Genomic DNA, 13,756 nt, shown 5'->3' with positions numbered 1-13,756 from the left:
ATTCTTTCCCAACCACCCTATCTAGGCGCTTCACAATTTTGTGTAAAACTGAATTGGATCCCCCCCGTCTCTTTCCCCCCCCCCCCCCCCCCCCCCACCTCCCCTCTGCCTTCTCTGCTCGAAGGAAAACGACCCCAGCTTATCCGGGGTCTCTTGGTAGCTGAAATGCTCCAGCCCAGGCAATATCCTGGTGAATCCCCTTCACCCTCCAGTGAAATCATTTATTTTCTATAGTTGGAGACCAGAATTGCACACCCTACTCTACTCTAGCTGTGGCCTAACTGGCATTTTATACAGCTCCATCATAACCTCCCTGCTCTTTAATTAGCCAAGGCATAGAATATAGGTAAGTATACCATATGCCTTGTGTCTTGTTGTCTTCAGGGACCTATAGACATGTGCACCAAGGTCCATCTGATTCATGTACTTCATTGGGTCCTATTCTTTATTGCATATTGCCTTGCTTTGGTAGTCTCCCAAAATCCATCACCTCACACTTTTCAAGGTAAAATTTCATTTGCCACCGTTCTGCCCTTCTGACCAGCCCTTCTATATTGTCCTGTAATCGAAGTCTTTCCTCCTCACTATTTATCATGCTGCCAATTTTTGTCACCTGTAAACATACTGATCATACCTCCTACATTTGCATCCCGATTATTAATGTACACGACGAGCAGCAAGGGACCCAGCACTGATCCCGTGGAACACCACTAGAAACGGGCTTTCAGTTAAACAATCTTTGACCATCGTCTCTCGCCACTAATCTAATTTTGGATCCTGTCTGCTCTGGATCCCATGGGCTTTTGATCCGTCTTCCATTCAGGACCTTGTCAAAAGCCTGACTGAATTCCATGTAGACCAGCGTTTTTCAAACTTTTATTTTCCCCGAGACCCACGTTCACTTATTTTTTAATGTCAAAGGAGAGCCTGCTTGCTCCTCACTATCTCACTCCAATCAGGTTCACAGGAGTCCGGTGCAGCCAGTTCCTTTGTGTCATCTTCATCTTTGAGAACGGAAAATCTAACCTTGTGCATTTAGGTTGGCATGAAGAGCAATAGCAACAAAATACTTGTTTTAATCAGCACTGGGTACGCCTGGGCGATGCTATTTATGCTGAGAGCTTCATGGGCTGTTACAGGTCAAGTACAGCAACGTAGTCTTTTTGTTTGAGTCGGCTGTAAATTAATAACTGACTCTGGGGTCTCAACCTCCAAAAGGAATTTTTCACCCACCACTTCTCTTTTCAAAATCTGAAACTTCTCCTCATTTGCCACTAATTCACTGCATAAAACATGGGCTTTGCATCCTTTTTTTTGCATTAGCACAATTCGCAAAACCAGATCTCAAGAAATCCTCTTTATACAGCTTTGTTCCCGAGTTATGCTTCTTTGTAGGCTCGTCACCAGAGGCCCTGGAGCTCTGTACAGAACTACCACTGCTCTGTCCTGCCCTGGATTCTCCTGAGCATCTCTCTCCAGCTGTTTCAGATGTGAGATCCTGGCCAGTAGGTACTCTGCCTATTTTTATCTCTGGCCATCTCGTTCTTGTAACAAAATGATTCATCTTCACAGCCCTCTTTGTCTTGCTTGCTAACGACTGGAAAATGGAAGAAATTCATCTCTTGCAAGTACGTACAGGGTGAGTGACCTGCTGACTACTTCAGCTTATGGTCAGAAGACTGCACACCACCTCATTTATTGTTTGCATTTAAAAGGTGGCAGCGGCTGCCATTCTAAGAATGCCGGTAGCGGCCGTTAGGTGCTTATCCTGCGATCGGGACCATCACAGGAACACCGTAAGCGACCACTCCGTGACCTTCCTGACACCTGCCAGTGATCCACCCATGGGTTGCGACCCACACTTTGACAAACCCTGATGTAGACTAGGTCAACTGCATATTGATGGGGTGCATAATTAAAGATAGTGACTGTCTACTTTTCCAGACTGAAAACTTAGCAACACTTCATTTCTAACCATGTAACTAATACTTGGGATGTTCCAGGAGTTTGTAGTTCAAACACTCACCCTCTTGGCAGAAGCTACTAATTTGATCGGTCAGGCGCAAGATGCTAACACAAAGCGACTGCAGACATTCTTACTCCTAATTATACCCCAAACTTTTCCCTAGGAGACTGTTGACCAAAGTCCTTTTATAAATATTTGCCTAGTGAGAAAATGCAAGTAATCGCTGATACCAAAGGAATTCTGCGGCAATCTGTCATAACACAAGGCCTTCTAATAAACTACTCTAGCTGATACGAATGAAATGAAAATTGAGTTGGCAACAAAGTTGATAGAGTACATGTATTATGGGAGGGGAGGAAAGCTGGCCAATTCATTGAATTTCAGTTCACTAACCCTTTTGTGACGTGGTTTATCAATTCTAGTTCACTAACCCTTGGTTCATGACGTGATTGGTAGTGCAAGCTTCTGTTTTTGTTCATACAGTTGCCATTTATAAAGAAGCAGATAGTTCAAAGTAATTCCAAGTATTTTAAATGGTTTATTTGTCATGCACGCTGCAGGTGATTTAGTGTTCTCCCAACACTAAATTGTTTGCTGACAGTAAATATTCCTCCTCCTGTATCTCTCCAGTATTTTTCTTGCTGTAGTTCCTGGAAACACTGTGATTCATTGATCACTTGTGGCACAGAAGGATTCCATGTCAGCTCTCTGTAGAGCAAACTGCTTGATTCCCTTAACCCAGCAAGTCTATTCCCTGCAAGTATCCAATCAATTGCCTTTAGAAATCATTGCCTAGGAGGGTGGTGGAAGTGGAGATTGCGAGTTCCTGATCCTTGCCGGTTCCAGGATCTTGCCACTTGCTACACAAAAATCTCTTCCATTTCCCCTGTCTCTCTTGCACAAAACTTTCTAATCTGTATCCCTTGGTTCTTGTACCATCAGCTAATGGGAACAGTTTTCCCCTGTCTACCTTGTCAAATCTGTCATTCTTGCATGCCTCTTGTCAAATCTCATCAATCTCCTTTTTGCTCCATGGAGAAGCCCAGTTTCTCCACCCTAACTAAAACCCTCCATCCCTGAAACCATTCTGGTAAATCTCCTGTGCACGCTCTGAAGGACCCTTGCACCTTTCCTTGAATGTGGTGAAAGAACAAACCTGATGCATCTAACCAGAGCTGAAGGTTCAACAACTTCCTGCTTTTGTACTCCGTGCCTAGGTGCGTATGTCCCACCACCTCCAAAGAATTATGCATATGAACCCTGATGCTCTGTTCCAGCACATGCTCTTTAGAGACTGTCTGTCTAGAATTGAGCCCAAATTGTGCCTTTTCATCTTTCCTGCCAAAATTCATCCTTGTACTTCTCTATTAAGTTCCACCTGTCATTTGTCTGCCCATTCTGCTAGTCTATCTGTCCAATTGCAAGCAATTCATATCATCCGTTTGCTTATCGTCTTTGCGGTATCGTCAGCAAATTGAAATTTTACTCTTTATTCCAATATCCAAATACAATTTATTTAAATGTATAACATTTTTTGAAAGCCGTGCTCCAAGCACTGCCACTTGATGATCACAATTGTCAATCATCTCTGGTCTGAAAAATAACCATCGTTCACAACTCTCTTCTGTTCTTGAGCCAATTTTGTTTCTTCAATTTAGAGATCATCTTGAATGACTTTCATTTGTTCTTTTCTCTGAATGTCTGGGGAAAGTTGTGTTCTTAAGAGATGTTGGAAGTGGACGAAAATAAGCTATATTCCAATTAGTATTTCAGCTATTGCACCATAAGGTGGCAGCAAGAATTTAGGAAAATGAAACTAGAGAAGTGATTTGTAAAAGTGCAGTAGGTTGTGATTTGTAAAAGTGCAGTAGGTTAACACCATTGGGTTATTGATTTTAGTTAATTTAAGTAATTTTCAATATCGGATTCTAACGGAGATGTTTCTGTGGTAGGTGAAAAAGGCTACAATCCCAGATTCTTCCATTACAGAGTGGAAAGAGTTTTCATTGATGACCACAATGTGCCTGCTCTGGAGTAAGTTATTTTGTCTCTTTTAAGGCCAGATGCTTTTGACAACCTTTCATTGCCTTTTGGTGTGAACTTTCAAGATTTGCAATGTTTTATACATCAGGGACATGCTGAAATTTACAGCGAATGTTCGGGATTGGATGGCTGCTGATGAGAAGAATGTTATAGCGATCCATTGCAAAGGTGGTAAAGGTAGGAGACATTTTGGTTAACAGTAGACATTTTTACACAATATTCAGATTTTTAATATTATTGGTTCTGCACAATGTCCTTCCTTGTTACAGCTGGATGGGGGAGGGAATCCAGTAATGGCTCTTTTTTTTCATGCCCTCCTTGGAGCCCAATTACTCTGCTCCTGACCTGGGAAGATAACTGGGTATTCAGCCCCTTGTCTGTCCTGTCATTCAACTAATTCATGGTTGATCTGCACCTCAACTCCATACGGTGGCACAGTAGCATAATGGTTAGCAATGTTGCTTCACAGCGCCAGGGTCCCAGGTTCAATTCCCGTTTGGGTCACTGTCTGTGCGGAGTCTGTACGTTCTCCCGGTGTCTTGCATGGGTTTCCTCCGGGTGTTCCCACCAGTCTGAAAGGCATGCAGTTAGGTAATTTGGACATTCAGAATTTTCCCTGTGTACCTGAACAGGTGCCGGAATGTGGCGACTAGGGGCTTTTCATAGTAACTTCATTGCAGTGTTAATGTAAGCCTACTTGTGACAAAGATTATTATTTACACACATTCGATCTGTATGCCTTTTTTACCTGATGTTATATACTTATAAAATTCAGTTGATTTTTGGATGAGAGTTCTGAATTTCCACTGCTGTCTATTGGGAGGAGAAAAAGTTGCCCCAAATAGCCAGAGCTAATTAACATGAATGATCATCTCTTCGCAACCTGAAGAGACTGCGGGTCAAGGAAGTCTCAACAAGGCACTTAGAAAAGCAGAGTATGATTATAACAAGTCGACATGATTCTACTGAAGGGAAATTATGCTTGACAAATTCATTTGGAATTTAGGGATGTAGTTAGTAGGGTAGATAAAGGGAAACAGTAGATGTAGTATATCTTGTGTGCATCCTGTAAGTGTTCAAGGGACTTGGCTATGCTCATACAAGGAATGCAGAAAGTTAACGTGCAGGTCCAGCAAGCGATTAGGCTGGCAAATTGCATGTTTGCCTTGATTTCTGGGGTTTGAGGGTACAAGAATAAAGAAGTCCTGCTATTGTCATAAGATGAGACCACATCTGGAGTACTGTCCGCAGTTTTGCTTTTCACATTTTCAGAAAGGATGGTATTTGCTTTAGAAGTGGTACAGTGGAGACTTCCGGTTGTGGAGATGACCAGCTAAGCCGCACGTTTCGGCGGCTCCAACTTAAACGGACCTTCGGGCTCTTTTAAGAGCCCCAACAGGAAATTATTTTTTGACGAAACCCGGTGTGGGGTGAGGCAACAGGGAGTCCGCCCCCCCCCCCCCCCCCCCCCCCAGCGGAAAAGAAAAATATCGGCGGCGGCGGCCAGATCTCGGAGAATCCTCGAGGGCAGCGGCAGAAGAAAGAAAGGAGCAAGATGGCGGCGGAGGGAGCCCAGGCAACATGGGGACCGGACCAGGACGAATTTTTAAGACTGTGTGGAGCCGCTAAAAAAGGAGGTGCTGGCCCCGATGCTACAGGCAATCGAGTTGCTTAAAGAGACACAAAAGGCCCAGGAGATAGAGCTCCGTGTGGTGGAGCAGAAGGTAACGGACAACGAGGACGAGATCCTGGGCCTAGCGGTCAAAATGCAGACTCCCGAGGCGCTCCATAAGAAGTGCATCGAAAGGATTGAAGTCCTGGAAAACAGATCAAGGAGAAAGAACCTCCGGATCCTGGGTCTCCCCGAGGGAGTGGAAGGAGCTGACGGCGGGGCTTACGCGAGCACGATGCTACACTCGCTAATGGGAGCTGAGGCCCCCTTGGAAGTGGAAGGGGCCCACCGGGTCCCTGCGAGGAGACCAAAGGCTGGAGAACCACCTAGGGCGATGATTGTGCGATTTCACCGCTTCAATGATAGAGAGGTGGTTCTGAGATGGGCCAAGGAGGTACGAAGTAGCGGATGGGAGAATGCGGTGATAATCAGGATTGGAGTGCGGAGGTGGCGAGAAGGAGAGTGAGTTTCAATCGAGCCAAGGAGGTGCTGCATAAGAAGAAAGTGAAGTTTGGGATGTTGCAGCCGGCGCGATTGTGGGTCACGCACCAGGACAGACATTACTACTTTGAAACGTCGGAAGAAGCATGGACCTTCATTCAAAAAGAGAAACTGGACCAGAACTGAGGGACTGATGTTGGAGGGGAAACGAAAATGCTGATGTATAGAGGTGTAAATTGGGGAGGGGACACACTGAGAAATGTGGGCGCCGGTAGGGGGGGAAGAAGAGACACAGGCGGGGGACGGGGGCGGGGCGGTAGGGGGAGCTGTGCCATGGGGGGCGGGATGGCTCTAGAAAGCGTGGAGTTTCTTTTTCTTTTCCTGCGCCAGAGACATGATGGCAGGAAGATAGGCGCAAGGAGGATGGGAGTTCCTCACACGGGGGGGGGGGGTGTCGTCCAGGAGAGAGCGGGAGAAGCTGGGGTCAGTTGAAGTCAGCTGACTTTCGGAAGCAATATGGGGGGAGTAACCATGCTAGATGGGGATCTAGTGGGGGGGTGGGGACAACTGGGTTGCTGCTGTGGAGATCGAAAGGGAGCTGGTAAGAGAAGGTGGTCGAGGCGACAATGCGCCGCCTGGGGGACGGGTGGGTGCGCGGAACCGGGACGTGGGACTGGCCCAGAGAGGGTAATGGCTAGTCGACGGGAGGGGGGCAGGCAGCCCCCCAGTCCGGCTGATCACGTGGAACGTGAGAGGCCTAAATGGGCCGATTAAGAGGGCCTGAGTGTTCGCGCACTTAAAGGGACTGAAGGCAGACGTGGCCATGCTTCAAGAGACACATCTGAAGGTGGCGGATCAGGTTAGGTTAAGGAAAGGATGAGTGGGACAGGTGTTCCACTCAGGGCTGGACGCAAAGAATAGAGGGGTGGCCATATTGGTGGGGAAACGGGTGTCGTTCGAGGGTAGGAACATTGTAGCGGACAGCGGGGGCAGATATGTGATGGTGAGTGGCAGACTGCAGGGAATGGAGGTCGTGTTGGTCAACGTATATGCCCCGAACTGGGATGATGTGGGATTTATGAAGCGGATGCTGGGACTCATCCCGGACCTGGAGGTAGGAAACCTGGTAATGGGGGGGGGGGGGGGACTTCAACACCGTGCTAGACCCAGGGTTGGATAGATCTAGATCCAGGACCGGAAGAAGGCCGGCAGCGGCCAAGGTGCTTAGGGGGTTTATGGACCAAATGGGGGGAGTAGATCCGTGGAGATTTGCTAGGCCGCTGGCCAAAGAGTTCTCCTTTTTCTCCCATGTCCATAAGGTATACTCCCGGATAGATTTCTTCGTTTTGGGAAGGTCACTGATTTTGAGGGTGGAAGGAACGGAGTACTCTGCCATAGCTGTTTCAGACCATGCCCCACATTGGGTGGATCTGGAACTAGGAGAGGAGAGGGAGCAGCGTCCACTCTGGCGACTGGATGTGGGATTATTGGCGGATGAGGGAGTCTGCGGAAGAGTGCGGGGATGTATCGAAAGGTACCTGGAGGCCAACTATGATGGGGAGGTCCGAGTGGGGGTAGTATGGGAAGCGCTGAAGGCGGTGGTCAGGGGGGAGTTGATCTCCATCAGGGATCACAAGGGGAAAGCAGAGGCCAAAGAAAGGGAAAGATTATTGGGCGAGATTTTGAGTGGATAAAAAATATGCGGAAGCCCTGGATGAAGGACTATACAGGGAGAGGCGACGACTCCAGACGGAAATCGACCTGCTGACCACGGAGGGCAGAGGCACAGTGGAGGAAGGCACGGGATGAGATATGAATATGGGGAAAAGGCGAGTCGCCTGTTGGCCCACCAGCTTCAAAAGAAGACAGCGGCGAGGGAAATGGGGGGAGTTAGGGATGAAACGGGAACCACGGTGCGGAGAGCAGGGAAGGTAAATGAGGTGTTCAAGACCTTTTATGAGAGGTTATATAGGTCCCAACCCCCGGAGAGAAAAGAGGATGCAGCAGTTTCTGGACCAACTAAGGCTCCATAGGGTGGAGGAGCAGGAGGTGGCAGGCCTGGGGGCGCCAATTGGGGTGGACGAGGTGACCAAAGGGCTGGAGAACATGCAGGCAGGGAAGGCCCTGGGACCTGACGGGTTCCTGGTGGAATTTTATAGGAAATATGTGGACTTGTTGGCCCTGCTGCTGGTAAGAACCTTCAACGAGGCCAGAGAAGGGGGGGCCCTACCCCGACAATGTCGGAGGCGACGATATCACTAATCCTGAAGCGAGATAAAGACCCGCTGCAATGAGGGTGTTATAGGCCTATCTCACTCCTAAATGTGGACACCAAGTTGCTGGCAAAAGTGCTGACAATGAGGATAGAGGATTGTGTCCCGGGGGTGGTGCACGAAGATTAGACAGGGTTCGTAAAGGGGAGACAATTGAATGTCAACGTGCGACGGCTATTGGGGGTGATAATGATGCCCCCAGCAGAGGGGGAGGCAGAGATAGTGGCAGCAATGGATGCAGAGAAGGCATTTGATAGGGTAGAGTGGGAGTATCTATGGGAGGTGCTGAGGAGGTTCGGGGAGGGGTTTGTCAGCTGGGTTAAACTCCTCTATGGGGCCCCAATGGCACGTGTAGTCACAAATCGACAAAGGTCGGAGTATTTTCGACTACATAGGGGAACAAGACCGGGATGCCCACTGTCCCCATTACTGTTCGCACTGGCAATTGAACCACTGGCCATAGCGCTGAGAGACTCCAGGAAATGGAGAGGGGTGGTTCGAGGGGGAGAAGAACATAGAATGTCACTCTACGCAGATGACCACCTGCTGTATGTTGCGGATCCAGTGGGGGGGGATGACCGAGGTTATGCAGATATTGAGGGAGTTTGGAGATTTCTCGGGATTATAGGCTTAACATGGGAAAGAGTGAGCTTTTCGTGATACACCCTGGGGACCAGAGTAGAGTGATAGATGGCCTGCCGCTAAGGAGAGTGGAAAGAAACTTCCGATACCTGGGGATTCAGATAGCCAGGAGCTGGGGAACCTTACACAGACTCAATCTGACTCGGCTGATGGAGCAAATGGAAGAGGATTTCAAAAGGTGGGATATGCAGCCGCTGTCACTGGCGGGTAGAGTGCAGGCGATTAAGATGATGGTCCTCCCGAGGTTCCTATTTGTGTTTCAATGTCTCCCAATATTGATCACTAAGGCCTTTTTCAAAAAAATAGATAGGAGCACCATGAGCTTCGTGTGGGCAGGGAAGGCCCCGAGGGTAAGGAGGGGGTTCCTGCAACGTAGCAGGGACAGAGGGGGACTGGCGTTGCCGAATTTGGCCGACTACTACTGGGCCGCCAACGTGGCGATGATCCGTAAGTGGGTGATGGAGGGAGAGGGGGCGGCGTGGAAAAGGCTGGAGATGGCATCCTGTAAAGGAACAAGCTTAAAAGCGCTGGTGACGGCGCCACTACCGCTCTCCCCGAAAAAGTTTACAACAAACCTGTGGTGGCGGCAACATTAAGTATCTGGAGGTGACAGAGGGGTGTGTTGGGAGCCTCGGTGTGGTCCCCGATCAGGAACAACCATAGGTAGAACTCTAGGCCGGTGAGCCTTACTACAGTGGTAGGGAAATTACGGGAGAGAATTCTTCGAGACAGGATCTACTCCCATTTGGAAGCAAATGGACGTATTAGTGAGAGGCAGCATGATTTTGTGAAGGGGAGGTCGTGTCTCACTAACTTGATAGAGTTTTTCGAGGAGGTCACTAAGATGATTGATGCAGGTAGGGCAGTAGATGTTGTCTATATGGACTTCAGTAAGGCCTTTGACAAGGTCCCTCATGGTAGACTAGTACAAAAGGTGAAGTCACACAGGATCAGGGGTGAGCTGGCAAGGTGGATACAGAACTGGCTAGGTCATAGAAGGCAGAGAGTAGCAATGGAAGGATGCTTTTCTAATTGGAGGGCTGTGACCAGTGGTGTTCCACAGGGATCAGTGCTGGGACCTTTGCTGTTTATAGTATATATAAATGATTTGGAGGAAAATGTAACTGGTCTGATTAGTAAGTTTGCAGACGGCACAAAGGTTGGTGGAATTGCGGATAGCGATGAGGACTGTCAGAGGATACAGCAGGATTTAGATTGTTTGGAGACTTGGGCGGAGAGATGGCAGATGGAGTTTAATCCGGACAAATGTGAGGTAATGCATTTTGGAAGGTCTAATGCAGGTAGGGAATATACAGTGAATGGTAGAACCCTCGAGTATTGAAAGTCAAAGAGATCTAGGAGTACAGGTCCACAGGTCACTGAAAGGGGCAGCACAAGTGGAGAAGGTAGTCAAGAAGGCATACGGCATGCTTGCCTTCATTGGCCAGGGCATTGAGTATAAGAATTGGCAAGTTATAGAACCTTAGTTAGGCCACACTTGGAGTATAGTGTTCAATTCGGGTCGCCACACTAGCAGAAGGATGTGGAGGCTTTAGAAAGGGTGCAGAAGAGATTTACCAGAATGTTGCCTGGTATGGAGGGCATTAGCTATGAGGAGCGGTTGAATAAACTCGGTTTGTTCTCACTGGAACGAAGGAGGTGAGGGGCGACCTGATAGGGGTCTACAAAATTATGAGGGGCATAGACAGAGTGGATAGTCAGAGGCTTTTCCCCAGGGTAGAGGGGTCAATTACTAGGGGGCATAGGTTTAAGGTGAGAGGGGCAAGGTTTAGAGTAGATGTACGAGGCAAGTTTTGTTATGCAGAGAGTAGTGGGTGCCTGGAACTCGCTACCGGAGGAGGTGGTGGAAGCAGGGACGATAGTGACATTTAAGGGGCATCTTGACAAATACATGAATAGGATGGGAATAGAGGGATATGGACCCAGGAAATGTAGAAGATTGTAGTTTAGTCGGGCAGCATGGTCGGCACGGGCTTGGAGGGCCGAAGGGCCTGTTCCTGTGCTGTACATTTCTTTGTTCTTGTTCTTTGTTTGCCCCAGGGAGGTTGGACGGAGGGTTCCAGAGCTGGCACCGGGCAGGAATTAGGAGAGTGGGAGACTTATTTATAGATGGGACGTTTGCGAGCTTGGGAGCGCTAGAGGAAAAGTATGAGCTGCCCCCGGGGAATATCTTTAGGTATATGCAGGTGAGGGCGTTCACGAGACAACAGGTGAGGGAATTTCCGCTGCTCCCGACACAAGGGATCCAGGATAGAGCGCTTTCGGGGGTGTGGGTCGGGGAGGGCAAAGTGTCCGAAATATACCAGGAGATGAGAGAAGAGGGGGAGGAGCTGGTAGAAGAACTGAAGGGAAAATGGGAAGAAGAGCTCTGGGAGGAGATTGAGGAGGGTTTGTGGGCTGATGCCTTAAGTAGGGTAAATTCCTCTTCCTCGTGTGCCAGGCTTAGCCTGGTCCAATTTAAGGTGCTACATAGCACACCTAACGGGAGCGAGGTTGAGCAGGTTCTTCGGAGTGGAGGACAAGTGCAGGAGGTGCGGGAGAAGCCTGGCGAACCCCACACACGTTTTGGTCGTGTCCGGTCGTGAGGGGAGTGGCGGGAGTGATCTCTAAGGTGGTGAAGGTTCGGGTCAAGCCAAGCTGGGGGTTAGCTATATTTGGGGTAGTGGATAAGCCGGGAGTGCAGGAGGCGAAAGAGGCCGATATTGTGGCCTTTGCGTCCCTAGTAGCCCGGCGTAGGATTTTACTTGTGGAAGGAAGCGAAACCCCCCGGCGTGGAGGCCTGGATAAACAATATGGCAGGGTTCATAAAACTGGAGCGGATGAAGTTTGCGCTGAGAGGATCGGCTCAGGGGTTCACCAGGCGGTGGCAACCGTTCCTCGACTATCTAGCGGAACGTGAGGGGGAAAATAGATAGCCAGCAGCAGCAGCCCGGGGGGGGGGGGGGGGGGGTGGGGTGGGGCGTAAATTGTTTGTGTTCTTGAGGGGGTGGGGGGGGGAGCACTATTTTGTTAGTTCACTATTTTATTTTAACATCTACCAGTTATCATGTTACCGTTTTTGTTGATTTGTAAGGGGGAAAAATTGTGTTCGAAAACTTCAATAAAATATATTTTTTTTAAAAAGTGGTACAGTGACGGTTCACTAATTTGGTCCCTGGGATGAGGAGGTTGTGATCTGATGAGAAGCTGAGCAAATTGGGCTTCTATTCTCAAGTTTAGAAGAATGAAGGGAGATTGTCTTCAGAACTACAAAATTCTGAAGGGGTTATTAGGGTGGCCACTTGAGAGATTGTTTCCATTAGTTGAAGAATCTAAAACATGGGCACAGTTTCAGGAGGAAAGACTAATCATTTAGGACTGAGATGAGGAGACATTTTGCTGAATCTTTGGAATTCTCTACCCCAGATGGGTTGTAGATGCTCCATTGTTGAATAGATTTAAAGCCAGTATAAGCAGATATTTTGGTGTCGCTGGGATATTATAATAATCACTTATTGTCACAAGTGGGGGCTGTTTAGCACAGGGCTAAATCGCTGGCTTTGAAAGCAGACCAAGGCAGGCCAGCAGCTCGGTTCAATTCCCATTCCAGCCTCCCCGAACAGGCGCCGGAATGTGGCGACTAGGGGCTTTTCACAGTAACTTAATTTGAAGCCTACTTGTGACAATAAGCGATGTCGCAGGTTACTTTGGGAGCAATAGTCTGATTTGGTCAGTTGAAAATCCAAATATATAGCAATTCTAAAATGTCAAGGCGTCGATGTCAACAGGGAACTTTACAATTTTCTAGGGGAGCAAGCCTTGGACAATTCCACCTTACAAACCTGTGCAGCCTGCAGCAGAATAGATGGGACCATTTGGCTTAACTAACTGGACTATTTTTTTTTTTTTCCCCAAATGTATCTGCACAGTTGCAGTTTTTCTTGGTAGTTTTTATTTTGTAGAGGTCAAGGAGTGGTAAGAAATTGATGGATATATTTGTACCTCATTTGCCTGTAATGAAGAACGCATGAGATTACTATCTTGGGAAATGAACTTTTTAAAAGTGCTTTTTGTATCTTCTGGATATCCCAAGTGCTTCACAGGTCATTGTAGTGTAGACTAAGACAGCAGCCAATTTACGCACAACAAGCTTTCACGAGCACCGAGTTCCTTTTCAAATGTTACCATTGAATGATTTAAACTCCTGAGAGCAGCGGGTCCTCAATTTAACATCCCGTCTGAAAGACAACACCTCTGATACTATAGCAGACTTTTGTGTACACCAGTTTGGTTTGAGCTTTCTGTTAATGTGCAGAAAGGGCACTGGGTCATGCTGTTGTTTATCAAAAGACCTTGGCCAACGTAGGGGCACTGTGGATGAAAGGGACATGGTGATGCAGATCCTTTGCCCTCTAGAAATTGTGTACATAACCTAAACTGTTCAGTGCACTGCTAAACTACGAAGCTTAATGGGTAAAAGGGAAGAAAAGATGTTGGGGTAGTCGTGAAATGGTTAGGGAAAACCTTTGGCCTAACTGGTGTGTGGGTCAGCAGCTGCATTGGTTTCAGATGCCGGGGGGGGGCGGGGGAAGAAAGGTGGGCCATTTTCATAACTGGTGCTAAATAAGATGGCAAGGGTGATTGGTGATGTGACCAGGGGTTCTTTAAAAGGCAAGAGTGAGGCCTGTGGAGATAGCTGATCAATGAAAAATCAAGTGG

General features: G+C 48.0%; 1 protein-coding gene across 4 annotated transcripts in view; it reads left to right on the top strand.

The window, feature by feature from the left end:
• The window catches only part of tpte (transmembrane phosphatase with tensin homology), a 119,047-nt gene that overhangs the window by 84,908 nt on the left and 20,383 nt on the right, over nucleotides 1-13,756 (top strand). For all 4 annotated transcript variants that reach the window (XM_072477073.1, XM_072477074.1, XM_072477075.1 and 1 more), the window contains 2 exons: nucleotides 3,919-4,000; nucleotides 4,098-4,186. In XM_072477073.1, coding sequence (XP_072333174.1) covers nucleotides 3,919-4,000; nucleotides 4,098-4,186 — 171 coding nt within the window. The remainder of the gene's footprint in view (nucleotides 1-3,918; nucleotides 4,001-4,097; nucleotides 4,187-13,756) is intronic.

The sequence above is a fragment of the Scyliorhinus torazame genome, chromosome 15, assembly GCF_047496885.1.
Source record: "Scyliorhinus torazame isolate Kashiwa2021f chromosome 15, sScyTor2.1, whole genome shotgun sequence".
NCBI classification, from domain to species: domain Eukaryota; kingdom Metazoa; phylum Chordata; class Chondrichthyes; order Carcharhiniformes; family Scyliorhinidae; genus Scyliorhinus; species Scyliorhinus torazame.
This window is presented reverse-complemented; position numbering and strand designations above follow the sequence as displayed.